Source organism: Exophiala mesophila (genome assembly GCF_000836275.1).
Source record: "Exophiala mesophila strain CBS 40295 unplaced genomic scaffold supercont1.2, whole genome shotgun sequence".
NCBI classification, from domain to species: domain Eukaryota; kingdom Fungi; phylum Ascomycota; class Eurotiomycetes; order Chaetothyriales; family Herpotrichiellaceae; genus Exophiala; species Exophiala mesophila.
In genome coordinates this window covers 2,814,373-2,834,395 of record NW_015622505.1, presented here as the reverse complement: position 1 = coordinate 2,834,395, position 20,023 = coordinate 2,814,373, and the positions used below count along the sequence as shown (strand labels likewise).

The 20,023-nt window shown below is 51.2% G+C and overlaps 9 protein-coding genes across 10 annotated transcripts; 2 read left to right on the top strand and 7 right to left on the bottom strand.

Annotated features, from left to right (window-relative positions):
* Positions 1 to 72: 72 nt before the first annotated feature.
* Positions 73 to 1,815, bottom strand: PV10_02822 (uncharacterized protein). The gene is made up of 2 exons (XM_016367193.1): positions 1,342 to 1,815; positions 73 to 1,206 (listed from the first exon to the last, which is right to left on the bottom strand). Exons 1-2 carry the CDS (start codon positions 1,657 to 1,659, stop codon positions 106 to 108), a joined length of 1,419 nt encoding a protein of 472 aa, XP_016226711.1. The 5' UTR covers positions 1,660 to 1,815; the 3' UTR covers positions 73 to 105.
* Positions 1,816 to 2,025: 210 nt separating this feature from the next.
* On the bottom strand, positions 2,026 to 3,961 carry PV10_02821 (uncharacterized protein). The gene has a single exon (XM_016367192.1). The coding sequence runs from the start codon at positions 3,842 to 3,844 to the stop codon at positions 2,054 to 2,056; it is 1,791 nt and encodes a 596-aa protein (XP_016226710.1). The 5' UTR covers positions 3,845 to 3,961; the 3' UTR covers positions 2,026 to 2,053.
* Positions 3,962 to 4,369: 408 nt separating this feature from the next.
* Positions 4,370 to 5,673, top strand: PV10_02820 (uncharacterized protein). The gene has a single exon (XM_016367191.1). The coding sequence runs from the start codon at positions 4,473 to 4,475 to the stop codon at positions 5,406 to 5,408; it is 936 nt and encodes a 311-aa protein (XP_016226709.1). The 5' UTR covers positions 4,370 to 4,472; the 3' UTR covers positions 5,409 to 5,673.
* On the bottom strand, positions 5,545 to 7,217 carry PV10_02819 (uncharacterized protein). The gene has a single exon (XM_016367190.1). The coding sequence runs from the start codon at positions 7,124 to 7,126 to the stop codon at positions 5,831 to 5,833; it is 1,296 nt and encodes a 431-aa protein (XP_016226708.1). The 5' UTR covers positions 7,127 to 7,217; the 3' UTR covers positions 5,545 to 5,830.
* A 349-nt stretch (positions 7,218 to 7,566) lies between these two features.
* PV10_02818 (uncharacterized protein) lies at positions 7,567 to 9,566 on the bottom strand. Its single transcript, XM_016367189.1, has 4 exons — positions 9,253 to 9,566; positions 8,666 to 9,178; positions 8,251 to 8,597; positions 7,567 to 8,188 (listed from the first exon to the last, which is right to left on the bottom strand). The coding sequence occupies exons 1-4, from the start codon at positions 9,547 to 9,549 to the stop codon at positions 8,029 to 8,031; spliced, it is 1,317 nt and encodes a 438-aa protein (XP_016226707.1). The 5' UTR covers positions 9,550 to 9,566; the 3' UTR covers positions 7,567 to 8,028.
* Positions 9,567 to 9,818: 252 nt separating this feature from the next.
* On the top strand, positions 9,819 to 11,996 carry PV10_02817. 2 transcript variants are annotated; one of them, XM_016367187.1, is made up of 10 exons: positions 9,819 to 10,024; positions 10,078 to 10,121; positions 10,180 to 10,265; positions 10,323 to 10,487; positions 10,543 to 10,568; positions 10,636 to 10,670; positions 10,735 to 10,872; positions 10,987 to 11,239; positions 11,356 to 11,522; positions 11,615 to 11,996. In XM_016367187.1, the coding sequence occupies exons 1-10, from the start codon at positions 9,983 to 9,985 to the stop codon at positions 11,664 to 11,666; spliced, it is 1,008 nt and encodes a 335-aa protein (XP_016226705.1). In that variant the 5' UTR covers positions 9,819 to 9,982; the 3' UTR covers positions 11,667 to 11,996. The 2 variants fall into 2 exon arrangements, with proteins under 2 accessions (XP_016226705.1, XP_016226706.1); XM_016367188.1 differs by having other exon boundaries at positions 10,078 to 10,487.
* Positions 11,759 to 13,183, bottom strand: PV10_02816 (uncharacterized protein). The gene is made up of 3 exons (XM_016367186.1): positions 12,774 to 13,183; positions 12,236 to 12,692; positions 11,759 to 12,162 (listed from the first exon to the last, which is right to left on the bottom strand). The coding sequence occupies exons 1-3, from the start codon at positions 13,122 to 13,124 to the stop codon at positions 11,981 to 11,983; spliced, it is 990 nt and encodes a 329-aa protein (XP_016226704.1). The 5' UTR covers positions 13,125 to 13,183; the 3' UTR covers positions 11,759 to 11,980.
* A 195-nt stretch (positions 13,184 to 13,378) lies between these two features.
* PV10_02815 (acyl-CoA thioesterase II) lies at positions 13,379 to 14,437 on the bottom strand (the record flags this gene model as incomplete). Its single annotated transcript, XM_016367185.1, has 1 exon — positions 13,379 to 14,437. The coding sequence occupies one exon, from the start codon at positions 14,435 to 14,437 to the stop codon at positions 13,424 to 13,426; it is 1,014 nt and encodes a 337-aa protein (XP_016226703.1). The 3' UTR covers positions 13,379 to 13,423.
* Positions 14,438 to 15,024: 587 nt separating this feature from the next.
* On the bottom strand, positions 15,025 to 19,707 carry PV10_02814 (uncharacterized protein). Its single transcript, XM_016367184.1, has 2 exons — positions 16,140 to 19,707; positions 15,025 to 16,081 (listed from the first exon to the last, which is right to left on the bottom strand). The coding sequence occupies exons 1-2, from the start codon at positions 19,344 to 19,346 to the stop codon at positions 15,215 to 15,217; spliced, it is 4,074 nt and encodes a 1,357-aa protein (XP_016226702.1). The 5' UTR covers positions 19,347 to 19,707; the 3' UTR covers positions 15,025 to 15,214.
* Between the last annotated feature and the right edge of the window lie 316 nt (positions 19,708 to 20,023).

Here is a 20,023-nt window from a genome sequence, read left to right as displayed (position 1 = left end):
AGATTGTTCATATATCATATCATATCATATCATATCATATCATCTCATCTCATACTCGGATCAAGAGGAAAAGCTATGGCTGGATTAGATGCAAGGATGGATCAATCAATCTATCGTATCATCTCTCAAAGCCCACAAATTCTTCATAACATCCGCCGTCTTTGACCTCACACCATCATGATAAATCATATTCGTTTGATATGTCTTGGTGCCCTTGACAATACCCGCCGTCTCTAATGAAAACCCCAGATCCACATACATGTCTTCGGTATAAACAGCAGCATAGACCGGAACAGAGTTTCTAGACAATTGATCTAGATCATATAAATCAGGCCAATCAGATCGATGTTCGAGAATTTGAGCGACTTCTTTGAGAGACTGAAGTTCGGCGTAGTCGTCAAATGCGCTTTTGAAGACCTGTTCGCCTGTGAAATGGACCGGTGTGACTTTATCTTTGTCTTTGCCGTTGTTGTCGTCGTTGTTAACGCTTTTGGCGTTTTCTTCCGCCACAACACGGTCGAATACCCACTCGGAGGACTCGCCTTGGGTATATAAACTTCCGTGCAACAAAGCATAGATGACATGTTGATCGAAAGCGGGAGACAAAGCCTCGACATCTGCGAGTGTAGGGCGGGTCAGGAAATCAAATACATCGAGATCATTCGCTGCACGCTGCACCAGGTCATGAACACGATCGAATCCACCGTGTGCGCCGAATGAGATTCCTGTACTGAGGAATCGTGCCCTCGACAGAGGTACGCCGCTAGGGAGGAAGGGTTTCTTCTCGTCCAGTAATCGAACTATGCGATCAACTCGCTCGACGTCTTCGCTGTACTTGTCGAAGTATTTCTTATTGCGGTCTGTGACTTGTCGATATAGGCGTCGGATCGTCTCGTCTGGTTTACGCTGTGAAACGGGGCCTAGACCGCCGAGAGTGAATACTTCGCGTAATCCTTCTGGGTGGAGGGATAGGTAGCTCAGGGATACAAATCCACCGTAGGATTGGCCCATGATGGACCATTGTTTCTGGTCTTCGGGATGGTCGGCTGTTAGGGTTAGGCGGATGGCCTCGAGATCCCTGACGGCGTTGTCGGCGCGGAAATGGGTGAGATAGTCGGCTTGAGATCGGGCGGAGCCTTTTAATGCTAGGGTTGCGGATGTGACGGTGTTCGACTGGCCCATGCCTCGATGGTCGAATGAGAGGAACTGTGAGTTATGGTTGGTTGATTGGGCTTATTCTCTTTTCTCTTGGTTCGGTTCTTTGATTGTCTAGTGACATGACAGACGGGAGAGGGAGATAGGGGATTGGGGGAAAGCTATCGGACTAAAAGTGCAACATACCTTATACCCCTTCTGAATGACATCCTGAGCAACAGGACTATCCTGTGGTCTAGGACCTCCAAATCCTGGACCACCAGTAATATAGACAAACCAAGGTAAAGTCTCTGGGTCCTTTTTGGTGGTAGATTTCGGGGCAGCAGGTTTGTCGAACTTTTCTGCACTTCGACAGAACAACCTCAGTCGTTCCCCTTCAGGCTTGGCGTGGTCGAGTGGAACTGAGAAGAACAATTCGGTCACAAGAAGTTTTCCGGGGACTTGATGAGTTTGTGATGATAAGAGTTTGGCGGGTTGAATGGGGATTTTGAGCATTGGTGGCATGGTGAAATATTAGGAGAGATAGGTACCTAGTAGTGTAAGAGGTGGGTGGGGATTGATTGGGGTTGGCAGAAAGATCGATAGGATCAAAGATTCATTGGTCAAGAGAGAAGTGAGATGTGAGATGTGAGATGTAGATTCTAATTTGGCTGCTGTGGTTGTGGAAGAAATGTTGGAAATGTCAGGAAAGTGAGAAGGAGAAGAAGACGAAGGAGACGAGGCTGACAATCCCCGCCATGACTAAAGGAGATGAAAGGAGACGAGGCTGTCGAGGATTCACTGTCATAACGCCGTTGGACTACAGCCTCGTTCCCTGTGTCAACCATCTTTCTAAGCCATGGAAACACAGTCATAAAAACACAAAGACTACATGATCATTCATTCTTTTCATTCTACTCTATTCTACCTTGGTTGCCTTTGCCCTAAATCGGTCTTTAATCTTGACCACCAAGCCTTTGATAGGTTTGACCAGTGTCTTCAGACGACCATCCCCGACTTCATCTACCGCCACCAAGCGCCTAACCAGGAGATTGTAGATACTTCCAAAGGCTAGAGCCATCACTGTACTCGTCAAGATGATGACATTATACGGCATGCTGAAATCCGGCGTGGGGAGAGGTAAGAGGAGGCTGGTGGTTCGGATATATACATCATTGAACACACCACCTTGACCATGATCGGCCAAAACCCTGATCACCGCAGGGGCGACATTGAATCCTCGGTTGGCATCTGGGGGATACTCGGTATATCGGAGGATTGCTTTTTCAAAGTCATAGGTCAGCATGACAGTGCTGGAGGGCGGTACAGACATGACCAATTCGAGTTGCGTGCCTCTCTTGCGGTCAACTGCTGGTCGATAGTACATGTCTTTGATGATGGATTCGTTGGATTCGGCACTATTGTGCGTCATCTGTGCTTTGAGGGTGTGCACATAAGGTCGCAGGAACCATGGTAGACTTTCGAAGTAGACAAAGTCGACGACGTGGGTCGGCGACGGATTGGTGATGATGATTCTCATCCCTCCTTGAGCTGCTCCGTGACCAGTAATGGTCCTTTCCACTCTCAACAACTCCGGGTCAAGTTCATGTCGAGTGTCTAATCCTTGCTGTGGCAATTCCAGGTCAAAGGCTTCCTTTGGTATGACTTGATAACATCTTCTCTCAGCCTCGCCTGGCGGAGATTTGCTCTCGAATCCACTGGCACCAATAAACACCATTCGATCATGTGGAACATTGAGACAGACGGATTTGGCTTCCGGTCCCTCTTCTTCGGCAAGGGGACAGGCACCTGCCATCGTCCTCCCAAAAACGTCCTTTAACGACCATGCCATGTCGTCCGTCATATCCTTGGGATAGCAAGTGTCGTGAGAATGGTATGGTTTTGTCTCATCGCAGATCAATTGGTCGTTGGGGACGGGTCGAGGGATGGGGTTATCTCTAGGTCTCTTAGACCTTTCAATGTCGAGAACCACATCAATGGTCTGGTCGATTTCAATCTGACAGTGACCAGGTCCTAGATCACACTTTGGTCTCACGTCGATTGACATGCTTTGCCAGGAGGCATCAAAGACCTTGTGACCATCCAACAAGCTAGATATTCCAGCCTTGCCTTTACAAGGCAGCAGCTTGAGGAACGGAGTCAAGTTCTCCGTACAGACGACTTCTCCAGGAAGGACGCCATGTAGCAGATGAAGATTGTGACCCTGTGCTGGATATGTCGCTACACTCTCAAAACTCCGGACAGGTTTGGTGGTCCTGGTAGAGTCGATGAAGTTGATGGACGCACAAAACAAGCCGGAAAGCGACTGGGTCAATTTCGACCATTTTTGAAAAGCCTCTTCTTCGGTGGCGGCATTGATCCAAGCCCATAACTCGACTCCTGTGCCGCCTTCCTTGAAACCATTCCAAGGTCTGGCACCCCAAGTCTCAGGGTCCCATCTCCCGGTGGTGAATCTCAAATGTAATTCTTTGGTGTCTGCATGTTTTAACGCCTGACCTAGAGACCGGGGGAAGTATCTGTAGTTCTGAGCTTCGTAGTCTTGAAGGGTCTCATTACTGCGGAAGTCGAAAGAGGCGAGGAGGGATCCGAGAGGAAGAGGAGTGAGGGTCAACTGTTCAAAGTAGTCGGTCGCACGGGCAGTCAAGGCGAAGATGGCGACGAGTAAGAAAAAAAACAAAGACCGGGACATGCCGGTGTCATCGCAGACAGTCTGCCAGCATTTCTCGAGGGTGAAGGAGAGACAGATGATGATGTCTGCGAAGTGAGGCCGAATGACCGCAGTTGGAGACAAAAGACACGGTTTGAGGACTTGAGGGTGCAGTTAAGCGCGAGTTATTTGTCTGACTTCTATTATTCTGGAGGCGACTACATAAACATGGGGAAATCAGAGCAGAAGCCCTAGTCTGACCATTATTAATAAGAAACCCAAATTAGACGCCCGCGGATGCATCCCACGTCTTCTTCTTTGCGTCGCTTCTGCAATTGCGGAGTATAGACGATCATTCATTCTTTTATTTATTCATCCACACTAACACTCACACTCACACTCACTCCACATCTACCTTCCTTCTTATCCAAGACATATCGACACCGCCGACCAAGGGCATAGCCCTCAGTCTCTTAGTCTCTCAATCCCTCCCACATCCTCTCTCGCTCTGCCACCTCTCCCATCCCATCCAACACCCTCGAAAAAGCGCTTCATTAGACCTCCAAGGACCCAGACTCAGACCCAGACTCAGACCCAGACTCAGACCCAAAACACAACCTGACCCTACCGAAACCCAACAAGAAAGGCGTCCGCAACCACCGCCGCAACCATGGCCGCCGAACAGCGCAAACTTCTCGAAAAATTAATGGGCGACCAATACCACGGGCCCGGCGGCGGATCCAAAACCGCCAACCTCACACTCACATCACCCGGTGTATGCCGCTCCTACCTGGCCGGAACCTGCCCGCACGATCTCTTCACCAACACCAAACAAGACCTCGGCCCATGCCCCAAAGCCCATCCTGAACTCCTGAAAATCGAGTACGAAAACCTGAGTGCCGCTGAAAAACAAAAGCATGGCTTCGACTACGACTATGTACGCGACATGCAGAAATACATCGACGACTGTAACCGACGAATCGACCAAGCGCAACGTCGCCTGGAAAAAACACCGGATGAAATCCGTCAAACTAATGAACTTTTACGCACGATTTCGGATTTATCTAAGACGATCAATACGGGATTACTCGAAGTGGCGTGTCTAGGGGAATCGGGGAGTGTGAGTTTGGCGACGACCGAGTTTTATAAAGTTCGGACGGCCAAGGTTGCGAAGGAACAGGCGGAGAGGGATTTGAAGAGTCTGTCGGATACGAGTGGGCCGTCGGGGCATCAGAAATTGCAGGTTTGTGATGTCTGTGGAGCGTATTTGTCACGCTTGGATAATGATAGGAGGTTGGCGGATCATTTCTACGGCAAGATGCATTTGGGTTATGCGCAGATGAGGAAGACGTATGAGGCGCTGCAGAAGGAGTTGAAGGGGAGGCCACCGCCGATTAGGCAGGGGCCGGAGGATGGTGGTTCGGGGACTCAAAGGGGAGAGGGGGGAAGGTATGATGATGGTGGATATGGTGATGGTCCTGGAGGTGGTGGTGGGTGGGGTGGAAGAGGAGGAGGGGGTGGAGGATATGGTGGGAGAGGGTATGGGAGAGGTGGTGGTAGTGGAGGAGGCGGGTATCGTGGTGGACGGGGGAGAGGGAGGTGGTGATGATCATCATCATCATCCAGATTCCCTATCCCTCCCCTATTTCTATCATGATCAAAATTCGTTGATACCCAGCCATTGCATAGCGAAGGAGTTCAGAAAGGGATGACTCGAGCCATAAGAGGCTCAGTTGATACAGTAATCGGTTCATTATTGTCATTCCCATTGCGGATGGTCTCGATGGACCATGATGCTCGTCATGTCATGTACTGATATGCATATGTATGTGCTTCTTTTTCCCATGTCCTTTGTCAAAAACAAATAACCATCCAATGCCGCGTTAAAATCCAAAAGTCCACATGCTATGCTTTGATTGAAGATCCTCGACAAGACGTCGCTCCAACGCGAGGACAGAATGCAATATCAGTCACACACAAATCTGCCTGCGTCACCATTACCGTACGCACACATAGCCTGGAACTTGGTCAACTCTGCACACTCGCAGCAGCTTCGCTCGATTCGACTTGTTCGGCCCAGCTTCCGCCTCCACCACCCTCTCCTGGTGATTGCAGACCATCAGTGGCCCATCGTCTCGGGTTAGGCGTATCCTTGGTGGCAGTGGCAGGAGTCTCTTTCGCGACTCGAGGTTGAGAGGAACCAGAGCCAGAACCCGGCAAGGCAGGAAATTCAGTGTCGGCAGAAACATCGGGACGGTTCTGAAATGGAGTATCATCCTGACCAAATCCCCCTCTTCCTCCTCCTCGCCCACCTCCACCTCGCCCTCCTCCTCCTCCTACTCCTCTACCGCCTCTCCCTCTCCCGCGTCCTCTCCCTTGACCCCTTCCACGGTCATCATTCCACTCATACTGCCGTAAGTCATCCCTCTCACTGTCAAATTGTTGCTGTGGCGTAAATCCATCCTTGAACCCTCTTCGTCCTCCACCTCTTCCACTCTCGCGGAAATCCTCTTCATTCTTGCCTGCATCCCACTCTCTTCCGCCCATGACGGCCATTTTCCTTTGTCGGTGCTTTTCACGCTCATTGTCCATGACTTTTCTCTCCGCGCGTTCGTGAGCTCTCTTCTCTTCTGCTAGCCGCTCACGTTCCTGAAAACTTGCTGCATCGGCTTGAGCTCTGGCGTGCGCCGCGGCGCGTGATTCCGACCGCTCTTTAGCCTCGGCCAGGCGTGCGGTCAGTTGTTCTTCGGTGAGTTTCGGTTTTCGCACCCCGCCTGTGGCAGTTCGATCCCCTCTGACTGCGGGAGGGCGCGGTTTCTGTGCTGGATCTTGAGTGGACGGCTCGGTGGTGGTTGTGGTGGTAGTTGGAGGGTTCTGGCCGGCGGAGGGGGTGGTGGTGGTCTCCTCCTCTCCTACGACTGGCTGCTGTGGTTCTGTTGGTGGCTGAGGTGGGACCTCTTTTTCTTTGGATGACGGAGTAGACTGCTGCTGAGTAGATTTCGTACTGTTGGTGGCCCATCTCGAGTCCATCAACCCCCTTGTTTTACTGGTTGCCCCTCCTCTTCCCGACTGTGGAGGGGCATCTCGACCACCGTGGTTGTTCTTATTGCGGAATCCAGGAAGTGACGACTCGTTCACTGGGCGCGAGGTAGGGGCAGAGGTAGCTGGTATCGATTCTCGCGGAGGAGGAGGTTGTGATGGCTGGGGTTGAGATTGGCTTGTTGGTTGAGCAACAGCAGGTTTCGGGGAGGGAGGGGCTTCAAAGGGAATGATCTCGTCGTCGAAAAGGTCGTCGTCCCCTCGCGACTGGGAGAAGTCTTCCATTGCCGGGGGGTGGGATCTGTGTTGAACTAAGGATACGGGTATAGACCCCTGAATGAGAATGCAACGCTAGGAATATTACCACTCTTGAATCAACGACTCGACTATTCTGTACGTTGGATACTTTGAAGAAGAGGATCATCTCGATACACGTGACATGGACGGTCTTGGCGCGTCAAGGACAGTATAAAGAGTGCTGCGATGTCACGTGCCATTCACCTCGACGTCGCCCCTTTTAGAACGACTCACCCACCCAGTCAGCCTCGAGCGATGATGCGATGCGCTCTGATCCGCGACCCGGTATAACTGATGACTCGAAATGCATCAATCCTAAGTAATTGGCAGTTCCTGCTCGCTCAGTGATGCGTCTGTTGTCGTGATGTGGAGACGGATAGAGTAACACTCTGACTTAGAGCATTCAAGCAATCACGCAGATCTACACTGTTAGAGTTTATGCCTGTATAGCTACTGTATTTCCTGCTGAAAGCTAGGCCACAGTTTTTAGTACCTAATAAATAGTAATCTCTCAACTATTCAATCAATCAATCAATCAGGTCTGCATAATACCAACGAACATGAGGAATCTGATGATCATGTACTACGACCTACTTGTTCTCGACGACATCATCTGTATTCATGAAGGCCATAGCCGTCGACAGCGACGATTTGTAGGTCGTGGTACATCGTGTTCAAGGACGAGCCGACATCGGTACGAAAGTGAAGATTGATCTGAGACATCTTGATGGTGCCGCTCGTCTCAGCGAGGAAATGGCGTCGGCCATCCTTCGCGGCTAGCAAGAAGTAGTCGTCAAAGATTGTGGCGCGCCGTCTCTGTCACTCCACAGCGCCATTCAACGAATCGACCTGAAGAAAGACTATATTGCTGGGTTGGGCGACTCCGCTGATCACTCAAGCACGGCCTCGATGATTGAATTGACGCTTCCGGGAGGTTTGATCACTTTGGCCACTTTCAATCTCGGATCGGCCGCCTCGAGTAGGCTCTGCCAGTCACCTATCTCTCTTTCTTTGGCGTTGAAGTTTGTCAGCATTTCCAAGTCCATGACCCTTTTACTTTTGTCAGCAATGTGATTTCTCGTTCAGACGGGACAGTAAAGTCTACAACGCACCGAATCTGCCGCTCTTGACTCCGTGGCATGCTACCTGGCTCGGGCAACACTCCGTCCATGATCAGTAACTTTGACGTAGGCTTCAAGGCAGGCAGCAGGTTCTTGAGGATGAGCGTCGCATGAGTATCTGAATAGTCGTGCAAGATAAATCGGAGGAGGTACACATCGGCCTGGACAGGCTGTGGTGTGAAGAAGTCGTGGCTTTGAAACGAGACCCGATCTGTCAAGTGCGAAGGGAGTGCCCGCTGGCCAGCAGCAACAATGTCAGGGAGATCCTGGACGACATAATTGAGCTTCGGATATTTCTCCGCGAGCGCGATGCTCATGTGGCCTACGGATCCGCCGACCTAACAGCACTTTGTTCAGTACCTCGATCATATCAATTCCACCGGGAAAAATGTGCAGAACCACTCACGTCCACAACGGTCCCTGGTGGAAGCTCTCCCCAAGGATAGCCGTCCACAAGATGGCGGGCATGATAGCCATCTGTGCTTGTCAGGGCCGTCATAGTCTCTGCAAACCGTCCAGCACGTTCAGGGTGGTTGGAGAGGTATTGGAATATTGGTAGCTCGGTATTGAAAGCAAGATTCCAGCCGGAATGGTTTTTCTCTTCCGACGCACCGAATGCCTTGGTCGCTTCGACCACTTTTGCAGAGGCCGGAAAGGAGTCCTCCAAGGTATAGCCCACCCAGTTGAGCGTGCCTTTATCGCGCACCAGCGCACTGGAAGCCGCCGTGTGCGCCACAAACCCGGCACGAGGTTCGCAGAAGATCCGGTTGGTCATGGCTTCTCGCAGCATTCGCCGAAGATGGCCTTCGTCCACACCAGCATCCTTTGCGACGTCGGAAAAAGTCCTCGCGTCCTCTAATGGCACGAACGACGCGATCTTGAAATGGTAGATCCACCGTAGACTCGAGCAATCATGGTACTGTCATGCCAATCGTTGGTCACTCCCGAGCAGCACTATGGGACGGGAGGGGGGGGGGAAGACGGGGAACAAACATTGCAGGCTAGCCATCGCAGATACTCGCTTGGGTAAGTGGCCAGAATGTATAGCTCCTGCGCGGCCTCTCGCAAATTCCGGCGGGCGACTTGCACATCCTCCGGCATGCTGGGGGCATCGAGCGGGGCATCGGCGCCGTGCGAAGGCTCCGGAAGGCCATTGGAGACGAGAAAGTTGGTCAAGATGGATGTGGCTGCAGAGATCTGCTGCGACAGATCCTGCATATGTGATGACGGTTGAGACATGATGACTGTGCCAAAACAAAGACAAGGGAGTGCAGAATCTACAATATACATATGCTGCCCGCCATGATACGCGGCGGGGTCGATGCGATGGTCTCATGATAAAGGGAACTTCTGAACGACGGATGACTTGGCCAGACTGGGTCTCATACATCGGAAGCCATCAGCTTATTGGATTGATAACATCCTTCCTAGTGGCCCAGACGTTTTCATGATACCCACCTCCGATGACGGCACCAAAGTCGGGATCTAACTCGAGGTGACGGGAGGTGGTTCACTACTAACTTAAGGAACGGTTATATTCATACAAGCACCGTTTTCTAGCTGCACAAGAGTCACTCCCACTAACTTAGGCCAAAGGGCCCGGCAGCTCCCTCGATTCCGGAGCCGCCCCACTTGGTCCGTGGTCTTCAAGTCCAGCCCAACAATTCAAGCGCTCTTCTCTTTTCTCTGAACATGATGGTCTTGCCAATCACCCACAGTGAGCATGGCTGATCCGCCCGTCGACGAGGCTCATGTTGCGGTGGAAGTAAGTCCGTGAGCCCTGGCGATTTGACGGGTAAATGACAAGTTTCTTTTTAGGAATTATCGGAAGACCTTGATTCTGCGTACGGCGGAGACGAACTGTACGTTGATGGAACCCACTACGAGCTCGGTTCTGTCTGCTGATCACCAGAGGAAAAGAGCCAGTTTCACTGGTTCCCTGAGTTATAGCGCGACAAACTACAAATGGGAACATGGTCGACGGTATCAAAGCTTCAGAGAAGGGAGTAAGACATGATCGATGTTGCAAGATGAAACCGCGAGTGCTAAAAGACCTCAAACAGCTTACAATTTTCCCAATGATGAGGAAGAACAGGAGCGCTACGACATCATGCACGCGGTGTTTCTCACCGCCATGAATGGCAACCTTTTTTTGGCCCCACTGAAACAGGACTTGGGCCGCATCTTGGACATTGGCACAGGCACAGGAATTTGGGCGATCCAAATAGGTCGGCGACCATGCTCCTGAATATAAGAAGTGGAACTGATGTTTGGATCGTGAAGGCGACCTGTTCCCATCTGCCGTCGTGGTAAGTCCCCTTTTACATCATACTGTGGTGTTTATCTCGCCGCCATCATCGCTCACGCGTATCATAGATCGGAAACGATCTAAGTCCCATCCAGCCACGATGGTGAGACAGTTCCCGTCCTTAAGGGGAGTTTCCTTACATGCGACGAGTTTCTGATGGTCTCCAGGGTACCGCCCAATGTCACGTTTGAGGTGGACGATGTCGAAAGCGAGTGGCAATATTCACGGTCGTTCGACTATGTCCACTCTCGCTATATGGCAGGTTCGGTCGCAGACTGGCCTCGTCTAATGTCCCAATGCTACAAGTTGAGTCTTGGTCCATGTACCTTTTTTTCTTTCACATAGATTTGGCCTCTCGCTCGCGCCACTCTATCGCTGCTCTGCGACTCAAACTGACGAGGTCAACTTTTCTTCTACAGCCACCTGACACCCGGCGGATGGGTCGAGTTTCAAGATTTCGATCTACACAACTACTCCCAGGACAATTCCATCCCGCCTGACAATAAGGTGCTGGAATGGTACAACCTGCTCATGGAAGGCTGTGAGAGAATTGGACGGACTGCTTCTCCCGGCCAGCACTTGGAATCTTGGGTCCGAGACTCCGGATTCACAAATATCCATCATAAGACTTTTAAACTGCCGCTGGGGGCGTGGCCGAAAGATGAGAGGATGGTATGTCTTGCCTACCCTACCCTTCACGAGCGAGCGGCATTGTCCTGTGACTTGGGGATGCTGCGACCTTCCTGTGTGGTATTGTGTCCGTACTGACCCGACTTTCGTCCCAACAGAAACGGGTTGGTGCCCTAAATCTTCTCCAGCTTCTCGAAGGCCTCGAAGGTCTCACACTAGCGCTTTTCACGAGAGCTCTAGGATGGTCGACGGAGGCCATTCACGTGTATCTAGCGGCAGTCAGGAAAGACGCGATGAAGAAAAGAGTGCATATGATTCACGACTTGTAAGTACCCGGTCACTGATGACTAAAGTTGCTCATGATTATGCTCGTCTTGAATTGTCTGCTGACCGTGGGTGGTTTTCCTGCTGGCTCAGTCATGTGGTCTATGCACAAAAGCCTATGACAAGCTCGACATCCTCCGAGTGATACGACGGTGTTTCCTTTGCTTCAGCCTACGGGCCTATTCATGCAGCAGGTACGAGGGTGACGGAAAAGTTAGAGAAGACATGGTCGATTAGTCTTTACAAAGGGGGAATGCCATTCCATTCTCTGACAGGAGTCTCATGACCATGGACCAAGATACCTACACATCCATATGCTGTTGTCATTTTTATCTTAATTGAGCTCTAACCCTCCCGGCTCGATACAATGGTCTATCCTTGAGAACGAACCTCTACTTTTATTGCGTCTTCCAGGACGGCGTCTATAGTACAGTAGTGTAGTAGATGTCAACCTTTCCCCTAGAAAGGAGGCAACCAGAAAGGATATCCTCCGTTCTTGATTCTGAAGACTCTCATCAAGAAGCTATACATGCCAAATAGCACAGTGACCCAGATAATGACCGCCACTTGTTGAGTTCTGGAGTCCTTGATCCGGGGCACACGAAGGGCCAGGTTGATTGCGCCAAATGCAAGAAGGGCGTCTAAAACTCTGAGTGTCAGTAGGAAGTCCGGGGCCATTGCCAGGGATGATGGGTGGGTAAAGTATCAGCTTACACATAGCAGCAACAATCTGGGTCTCCATTCCAAATTGATTTTGGAACCCCCCCGCAAAGTATGAAATCCCGCCTCGACCATTTCCAGCCACGTAGGGTGTTTTGCGGATGTGGTTAAACATATGGCCACTGGTGAAGAGGAGGATCAAGATCAGACTGATGCCGGACCATAGGTTTCTGTTCTGGATGATGGGTAGGATATATGGGTATGCAACGGTCAAGAAGGTGAAAACGCCGAGGACAATGGTGATGGTGGCTCCAATCCGGCCATAATTGATCGGTCGAGAGACATTCGGGTAGTTGTTACCAGCCGGCAGGTGTCTTGTAATCCAGGCATGAATTCCTTCCGCCGTTTGTCGTCCGAGGAAGTCGAAACGAACAGGGACAGGGTCGGATTTGGCGTTCGGGCCTACCGTAGGAGGGAAGTACAAGAGGACGGGTGCAGTTTGTAGTTGAAGCTATTATTGATCCCCAATGTTATTAGTCAAAGAACTCGAACGAAACTCGAACGAGAGAGTGAGCATGTGAGTAAGGCATACCTGGAGAAAGACATTTTTGCCCTGATCAAAATCCAAAGTTCCAAACAAGACTCGATGTTGACCAGTCTTGTCCTGTCGATGCCAGCTGCTACCGAGTATTTTCCACTCTGTGTCGAACTCGCGACATATTCCACACGAGTATTTGGGAGCTCGCGCAGTTAGGAGCACGGCGAGCGAGTAATCTCGGGGAGCGGTGGTCAGTTCGGCGTAGGCGGTCTCGTCGAGTTCGATTGGTGCAGCTACTGCTTGCTGGGCCAAGTACGTGTTGAACTTTGTTGCGGAGGGGGCTTTTTTCGCTGAGACGGCCGTCAACGACAATACCGTGAGAGCTAAATACCTGAAGAGATGCATTGCCGCTGGAAAGGAATGAGGGTGAGGTCGAGCGGCGACGAGGAGGGGGTGTGGTTGAGTGGGCAATGATGTCGAAGAAATAGTGACAAAGTGTCGTCGTGGCCTCAAGTTGAGGTGCAGAAGGGCGTCTCCGCAGTTTATATCACGTGACTTGAGACTGGATCTCTACGGAGTAAGTAGGTAGAGTGACTGACTGTAACACAGTCAGCAGAACATAAAACACTTCTCTTCGCCCAGTGTCATTATTCCTCTACAAAGACATCAATTCTATTTCTAAACCCCTGGTATATCTATCTATCTCACAACGTCGGCTTAGCCTTCTTCGGCCGCATGATCCCCTGTTGAGACTCAATAGCGACGAGTTTACCATTCTGATCGAACAGACGAGCCTCCGAATAAGTACGGCCATGACCACCAGCAATAGTCTTCCTCTCCTTGAGATGCCACTCGTTCAGATCAACCTTGGGAGAAAAGACGCGCAGCGCAAAGTCGAGCGATGAACAATCACCAGCATCATCGAGAAACTTGTCATCGTGAATCAAAGGCAAAAACGACAGACCACCATCCATGTTAAAAGCCAATGCAGAAATATTCTCTGCCTGAGTGGTCATTTTGGCCTTTGCCTTCATCCATTCCACCGACAACTTGTCTGTGAGATGCAAGTGATCCTGAGTGGTCGGTTCATGTTTCGCAAACCCCAGCATTTTCTGACTGGAATGACTTTCTGGCACCAATCGTTGGTCGAAGTAGCTGGCCATGAGGCCAAAAGTCGACGTTAGCAGTTCGGCCTGCTTCTTGCTGAGTTTTCCTTCCGCGACGAATCGGTTCAGATGCTCATCGGCAGTCGGTGTCTGTGAAGGTGGCTTGTATGGTCCACTCAGACGCGGGTCGTATGCCATGGCCTCTCCCTTCTCGGTGGCTTGGAAGTCGGCAGTGAGTTCGAGACAATTTCGCTCTCGTCCGTCAGGGAAGACCTGTGAGACGGTGACTCGTCGTGTGGCGAACGTTCGCGTGTCTCGAACGCGGTGGACGTGACATCGTACAGGTCGGTCGATCAGTGCAGGGCCGAGGAAGTATCCGAGGATCGAGTAGACGTTGAAACCTGGTTGGATGGTCTGGAAAGCAGCATTGACGGCAATGGCAGTGGCGCACCCCCCATATGCTATCGGTCGCATGTTGCCCATTCGTTGTGGAAACGTTGCAGACACATATTCATCCTTGCCGACCTGGACAAGACTGATCTGATCCAGGATTGATTTGGCGTGCTGCGTCTGGTGGGCGGCAGCAGCAGCAGCACCCGCTTCGCTCACCATGGTTCAGTCTGGCCTGGCTGCTGGTCTTGATGTCACCGAAGCGAAGGTGGATTCAATTTTAAATGTCGAGGGAAAGAATTGAAGAACTGAAGCTGTAGGCTCGGCGGTCGTAAGGTCGCTGGTTCCTTGTCTGGATATATAACTTCCTGGGTCCCGGAGATCAATTGCCAGCAAAGTAGGTACCTACCTAGGTACATGACAGTGTTATCACCACAGTACTTACTGCTGTCACCCCCCGTGGGGCCGAGCTTTCTTCACAGGCCAAAGACCGAACAGGCCTCGGTATGGCTCCTCATTAGGCAAGCAACGCAAGCCAAGAGGCGAGGCTCGCTCTTTAGGGGCCAAGCACGCCAAATTAGGCATAGCTTCTAGATCGGACCGCCTAAAGAGAGATTCCCGAGGGGAAGGAGGGGGGTGAGGGGAGACTAGAAGGAGGCAGGTACGAGTACGGAGTATACGGGTACGATTACTCCGTACATGCGACGCCAAAGGGAATCTATTACTCCGTATGTACTATGTCCATATCACATGTCAGCCTCATAGGAAACGCTGGCGCATGGATCTCTGATGATGAAGGAAAAAAGAGGACGGAGTCGACGAACGCCACACAAAGTTGGCAACTCTCATTCCAAATCAATATATTGTCACATACACATGCTTGCCTTGGGTACCATTAAATTCTTGGTCTCAAGTGTCGTTCATCATCACAAAATGCCCTCTTCCATCCTCGCAGTACAGTATCCCAGAGTCAACCAATGCGCGCCCCCCCAGCAAATCCTAGCTGAATGTCGCCGTGTTTCGACTGCTCACCATCTCACCATATCGGCCACGCTGCTGTGTCGTGTCGTATGCACTGAGCACCCGCATCTGTTGGCCTCCTTCGTCTCCAGCCGAAAACGCATATCCTCTCTGCTTCCGCATCCTCTGCACCTGTCGCACCTTTCGTACCGCCTTTTGGAACTGCTCCATCCGAGGCCGGTAGTCTTGTACATTGTACTTTTGTATCTCTTGAACGTGGTGGTATGCTTGTGGATAGTACATGCGCTTGGCATATTTCCATGCAAAGTCGCGCAGAAGGCACGCGGGTGGTAATATCAAACACAGGGCGTAGAAGATTGGCGACGTGAACATCTTAGGAATGATCCCATTCAGTTCAGTTGAAAACCCGCCCGCAATATTCGGCGCGGCGTAAGCGTAGGCTGGGATGAAAACGAGCCAGATCACGAATGACCCAGGAATCGCCAGCACCGTATACTTGGTCCACACGTTGGTGATCAGAGCTGCTTTGCCCAGCACCACCAGAAGGATCGCCGTATACGTGGAAGTCCCCCATAGCCAATGTCCTCCGACTTGCCCATTGGTCATAATGAGATCGTTATAGAAAAAGTACGACGAAAAGACGTAGGCAATGATCGAGTGATAGAACCCATTACCCACCCACGACCAAAATGAGTGCATCCGAAAAAAGACACCTTTCTGTGTGAGTTGGTACAGTTGGGGATATCGATCGAGAAGCCGTGCGGAAATAAACTGATCGAAAATACCCATGGCGAAGGGCGGCAGGACGGTGAAGAAGACGTTGTAGAATGATAGTGTCCATGATTCATAAATGACCTGACCTGAGAATGCATTTTGGAACGAGTACTGAGTTCCGTTAGCAGGTGACAAGACAACACATCGAGACAACGACAGCATAGCTTACCCAAAATTGTGTCATGAACATGGCAATGTTCTTATAGAACGAATACAAGATCACCTTGCTGATCCGTTGATAGCTCCATGCCCCGTGCACCAGCAAAAGCTTCCGCAGGTACCGAAACTGCCCAATCGCAACATCAGCACTTCGGGCAGCTTGAAGACCCTCAACACCGCTGATACCGACGCCCACGTGCGCTGCTTGGATCATAGAAACGTCGTTGGCCCCGTCTCCAATCGCCAGCAGCAATGCTTTCAAGTGACGTTTGACCAATTTCACCACAAGAGCCTTTTGCAACGGCGACACTCTGCAACACACAACCGCTTTGCACATGACAGCCAGGTCGAGGAACATCGTCTCCATGTCCTTCTCCAGAGCGTACGTCAAGGACTTGCCATCGATGACCAGCGCCAGCGTGTCGTACTCGCCCGAAGCCGCCTGGTTGCGGATCGCATCAAGTTTCTTCTGGAGATTGTTGCGCGTGTCCGTCGAATTTTCCTCGTTGATAATGAGGAGAGTCATATCCTCGCTAATCAATTTGCAACTCATGCCAATATTGATGGCGGTCTCTTGCCGATCGCCTGTCAGAACCCAGACCTTGATGCCTGCCGTCTGCAACGTGTGGATGGTGTCGGGGACGCCGTCTTGAAGTCGATCTTCGATGGCAGTCGCCCCGAGGAGGTATAAGTCGTGCTCAATGATCTCTGCAGCTTTGTCAAGCTCCTCAGCACGGTTACCACCAACTGTCGTGGCAGCCTTGTCAAACACCTGCTTCCATTCTTGAAACTCTTGCTCGGGAACTTCACGCATGGCAAGACAGAGCGTTCGTAACCCTTCGGTGGCGTAATCTTCAAGATGTTGCAATGTCACATCAACAATGGCATTGTCTTTGGCAAGACGCTCCAGAATGACAGTATCGGCACCTTTGCAATAGACTCTGATCTTCCCATCTGGGCAGCGGAAGATGGTCGACATTCTCTTTCTTGTCGAGTTGAACTCGCACACGGCAAGAAGTTCGTACTCGAATTGCTGTCCATCCACCTGGATGATGACGGACCGCGGTTTTCGAGCCACGAATTTATACCCTAACAGAACGGCGCCTTCGACGAGAGCTCCTTCATCCGGAGATGCGGCCTGGTATTTGATCTCTGACTTCTCATCCTTCCGCTCCGGAATCACAGTGTGGCAGACAGCCAATAGTGCCAGGAAATGATGGATGACATCCGAGCTTGTGTGGTTCTTGAGGTTTTCTGTTAGCTGCTTGAAGTCGTGAATACCTATCGTGTCGTCTGGGCCATTGGCTTTTTTGTCTTCGGGGACCACTCCAGCGTACTGAATGCCCCCGATCGTGCATTGTCGAAATTCCATCATATTGCAGGTCAGTGTGCCGGTCTTGTCCGAGAAGATGTACTCAATCTGGCCGAGCTCTTCCACAAGAGACGAGGTGCGGCACACGGCCGGAGTGTCGGTGTCGGGAAAATATATATCAAGGTCGTTATTGATCAAGAAAGCCTGATAGTATTTCACCAGTTCGATCGTGACAAACAGGGAGATGGGGACCAAGTTCGAATAGAGAACCCAGTAGGTAAAGATATCCAGGAAGAATTGTGATGCGGCATTGAAGCTGTCATAGTACAGATAGGTCAGTTTTGTGCCGGCTCTCAATCGGATAATGATATCTCCGACGGTGCTGATGGCGCTCAGAACAAGGAGAATTGCCACCAGCATGAGGATTTGTCTGTTAAGCATTCTTTCGACGTCGGTACGTTTTATGGGAGTGGCGGTCGCGTTTCGCATGAGCTTGGTCTCGTGGCCGGTGAAGACGACTACACCATGAATCCATGGGGTATTCCGTAGAGTGGCGCCTCGCAACAACAGTTGATCTGGTGTCAGGGGATGTTCTTTCTCAATATTGCCGCCAGCCATGGTCAACGTGGCCTCGTAGGTATACAAGCTACTGTTGGGCTGCTCGGATCGCACTCGGCCTCCCAGTCGCCCAAGTTCGGGGGGACTGACGAGGTGAGCCGTTTCTGGAATGGCCTGTTTGATCTTGAGGTTGGTCTCGCCGTCGAGATTGGCAGTTTCGATATAACACAGTCCCTCGGGTTCCGAACTGGCTAGCAGAACGAGATCCGCAGGAAATGGTTCTTCTGACTCGACTCGGACAATGTCGCCGACAGCAACATTGATCCATTTGGTGTCGACAAAGTCAGAGCCTTTTAGGGTTCGAGCTCGCGAGTCGTTGAGCTGCTTGTCGGAAGACTTGCGCTTAAAGTCCTCGACCAACTCTTTGATGGCCGACACCAGCAAGACGATGAACAAGGGAACAATGGTGGTATATCGGTTGGTAGGAGAGACATTGGGAATCTGTTGCAGGGCGGCGGTGAACAAGAAGAACAGATTGGCGTATTTTGAGAATTGTTCGAAGAGGAATTTGGGGAGGAAGGTAGCAATGTTGTATTTGGCGGTGGAGACGTGATTGTCGACCCATTTGTTGGCAGAATTGACGGGAGCATTGTTGAGGTGGATGATACGAGGTCCTAGGGAGGCTGGGTCGACCTTTTTGCGCCTGAAGATGGATTTGACAGTGTCCCCAAACGACCTTTTCTCTTGCGTATGCCGAGTGTCATCAGTGCCTGCGGTGTCGGCTCTGGGCCGTGAACCTCCTTCAGTCAAGGGGAGGTTCATGTCGGAGTAGTTGTGGCTGTCTCTCATTCCCAGCATACCCTTGGCTCTATCCATAACACCGGTCATGGTCATAATACTCGCCCGATTGTTCTGATGACCGCCCATGACTTTGACCCCGCCGCCGGGTATATGATCGTCAGATGCTCCTCCCCCATCGTAGTAATGATAGCCGGCGTCATCATCGACAATGTCATCGCCATACTTGGAATAATTGTTTAGATCCGACGTCTGTGAATAGTTTCTCGTACCATTGTCCATATATGGCGCAGTAAAGGGTCGAGACGAGGCTCCAGCAACGGCCTGGTGTTGTGCCTGGACGGGTCGCCCGCCGACAAATTCATCATAGCTGGTGGATGGTCTGGGCTGCGGTTGGTCCGAATCATCGATATTGAAGGTGTTGAGGAGTTGGCTGTCATCCACTGGCGGACGTTGGCCTGAGCTATAGACAGGTTGTGTATCGTTCTGGTCGTAAGGATTGGAGTAGGGATTGTGGGAAGCTTCGGGCGCATTCGGCCGCCCGGCCATTGCTGACAGGAAGCCAGGTGCGAGTTTAACAAGTCGAGGCTGGAGTGCAATGAGGAGTGGATGTTGAAGGCATCACCGAAAGCGAAATGTCGGAGGGGTGTGGGAGGGTGACAGCGGTGGTCAAGAAGTTGGAGGGCGTTACACAGGGCGCGTTGGTACGCAGGAGAGGGATCGAGGTTGCGAAAAGCCCAGTGAGAGCCAAATAGCAAGTGTTACGAGAGGGATGGCGGAGTTGAGGACGGATGGTGCAGGATAGGAATGGTAGAGGGATTGTCAGACTGACCAAGTTGGTTAGTCACTTTGGTGGCTGAGGATGAGGATGAGACTCAGAACGGAGACGGGGATGGGGAGGAGTGGGAGGGAGAACGGGGGTGTGGCTTTGGACTTGTCAGAGCTTCAACGCCTATATGACTAGGTACCTAGGTACCTACCAGTAAGCACGAGGGCCGAGGGGCGCCCCGGTGTACTACCGTAGGCATGCTCAGGGACTACGAGGACTCACTTTAGTCATGATCGGCGTATGCTGTGGCTGGAGGATTTATGTCAAGTTGAATTCGACAACTGTAACATATCACTTGCATCGCAGCATCAAGGGTGGTTTTATCATGAATTGCTAATTTAGGAATGATTTGTATCCTGAATCGATCATCATCAACTACCAAATTATTTCTGTTTGA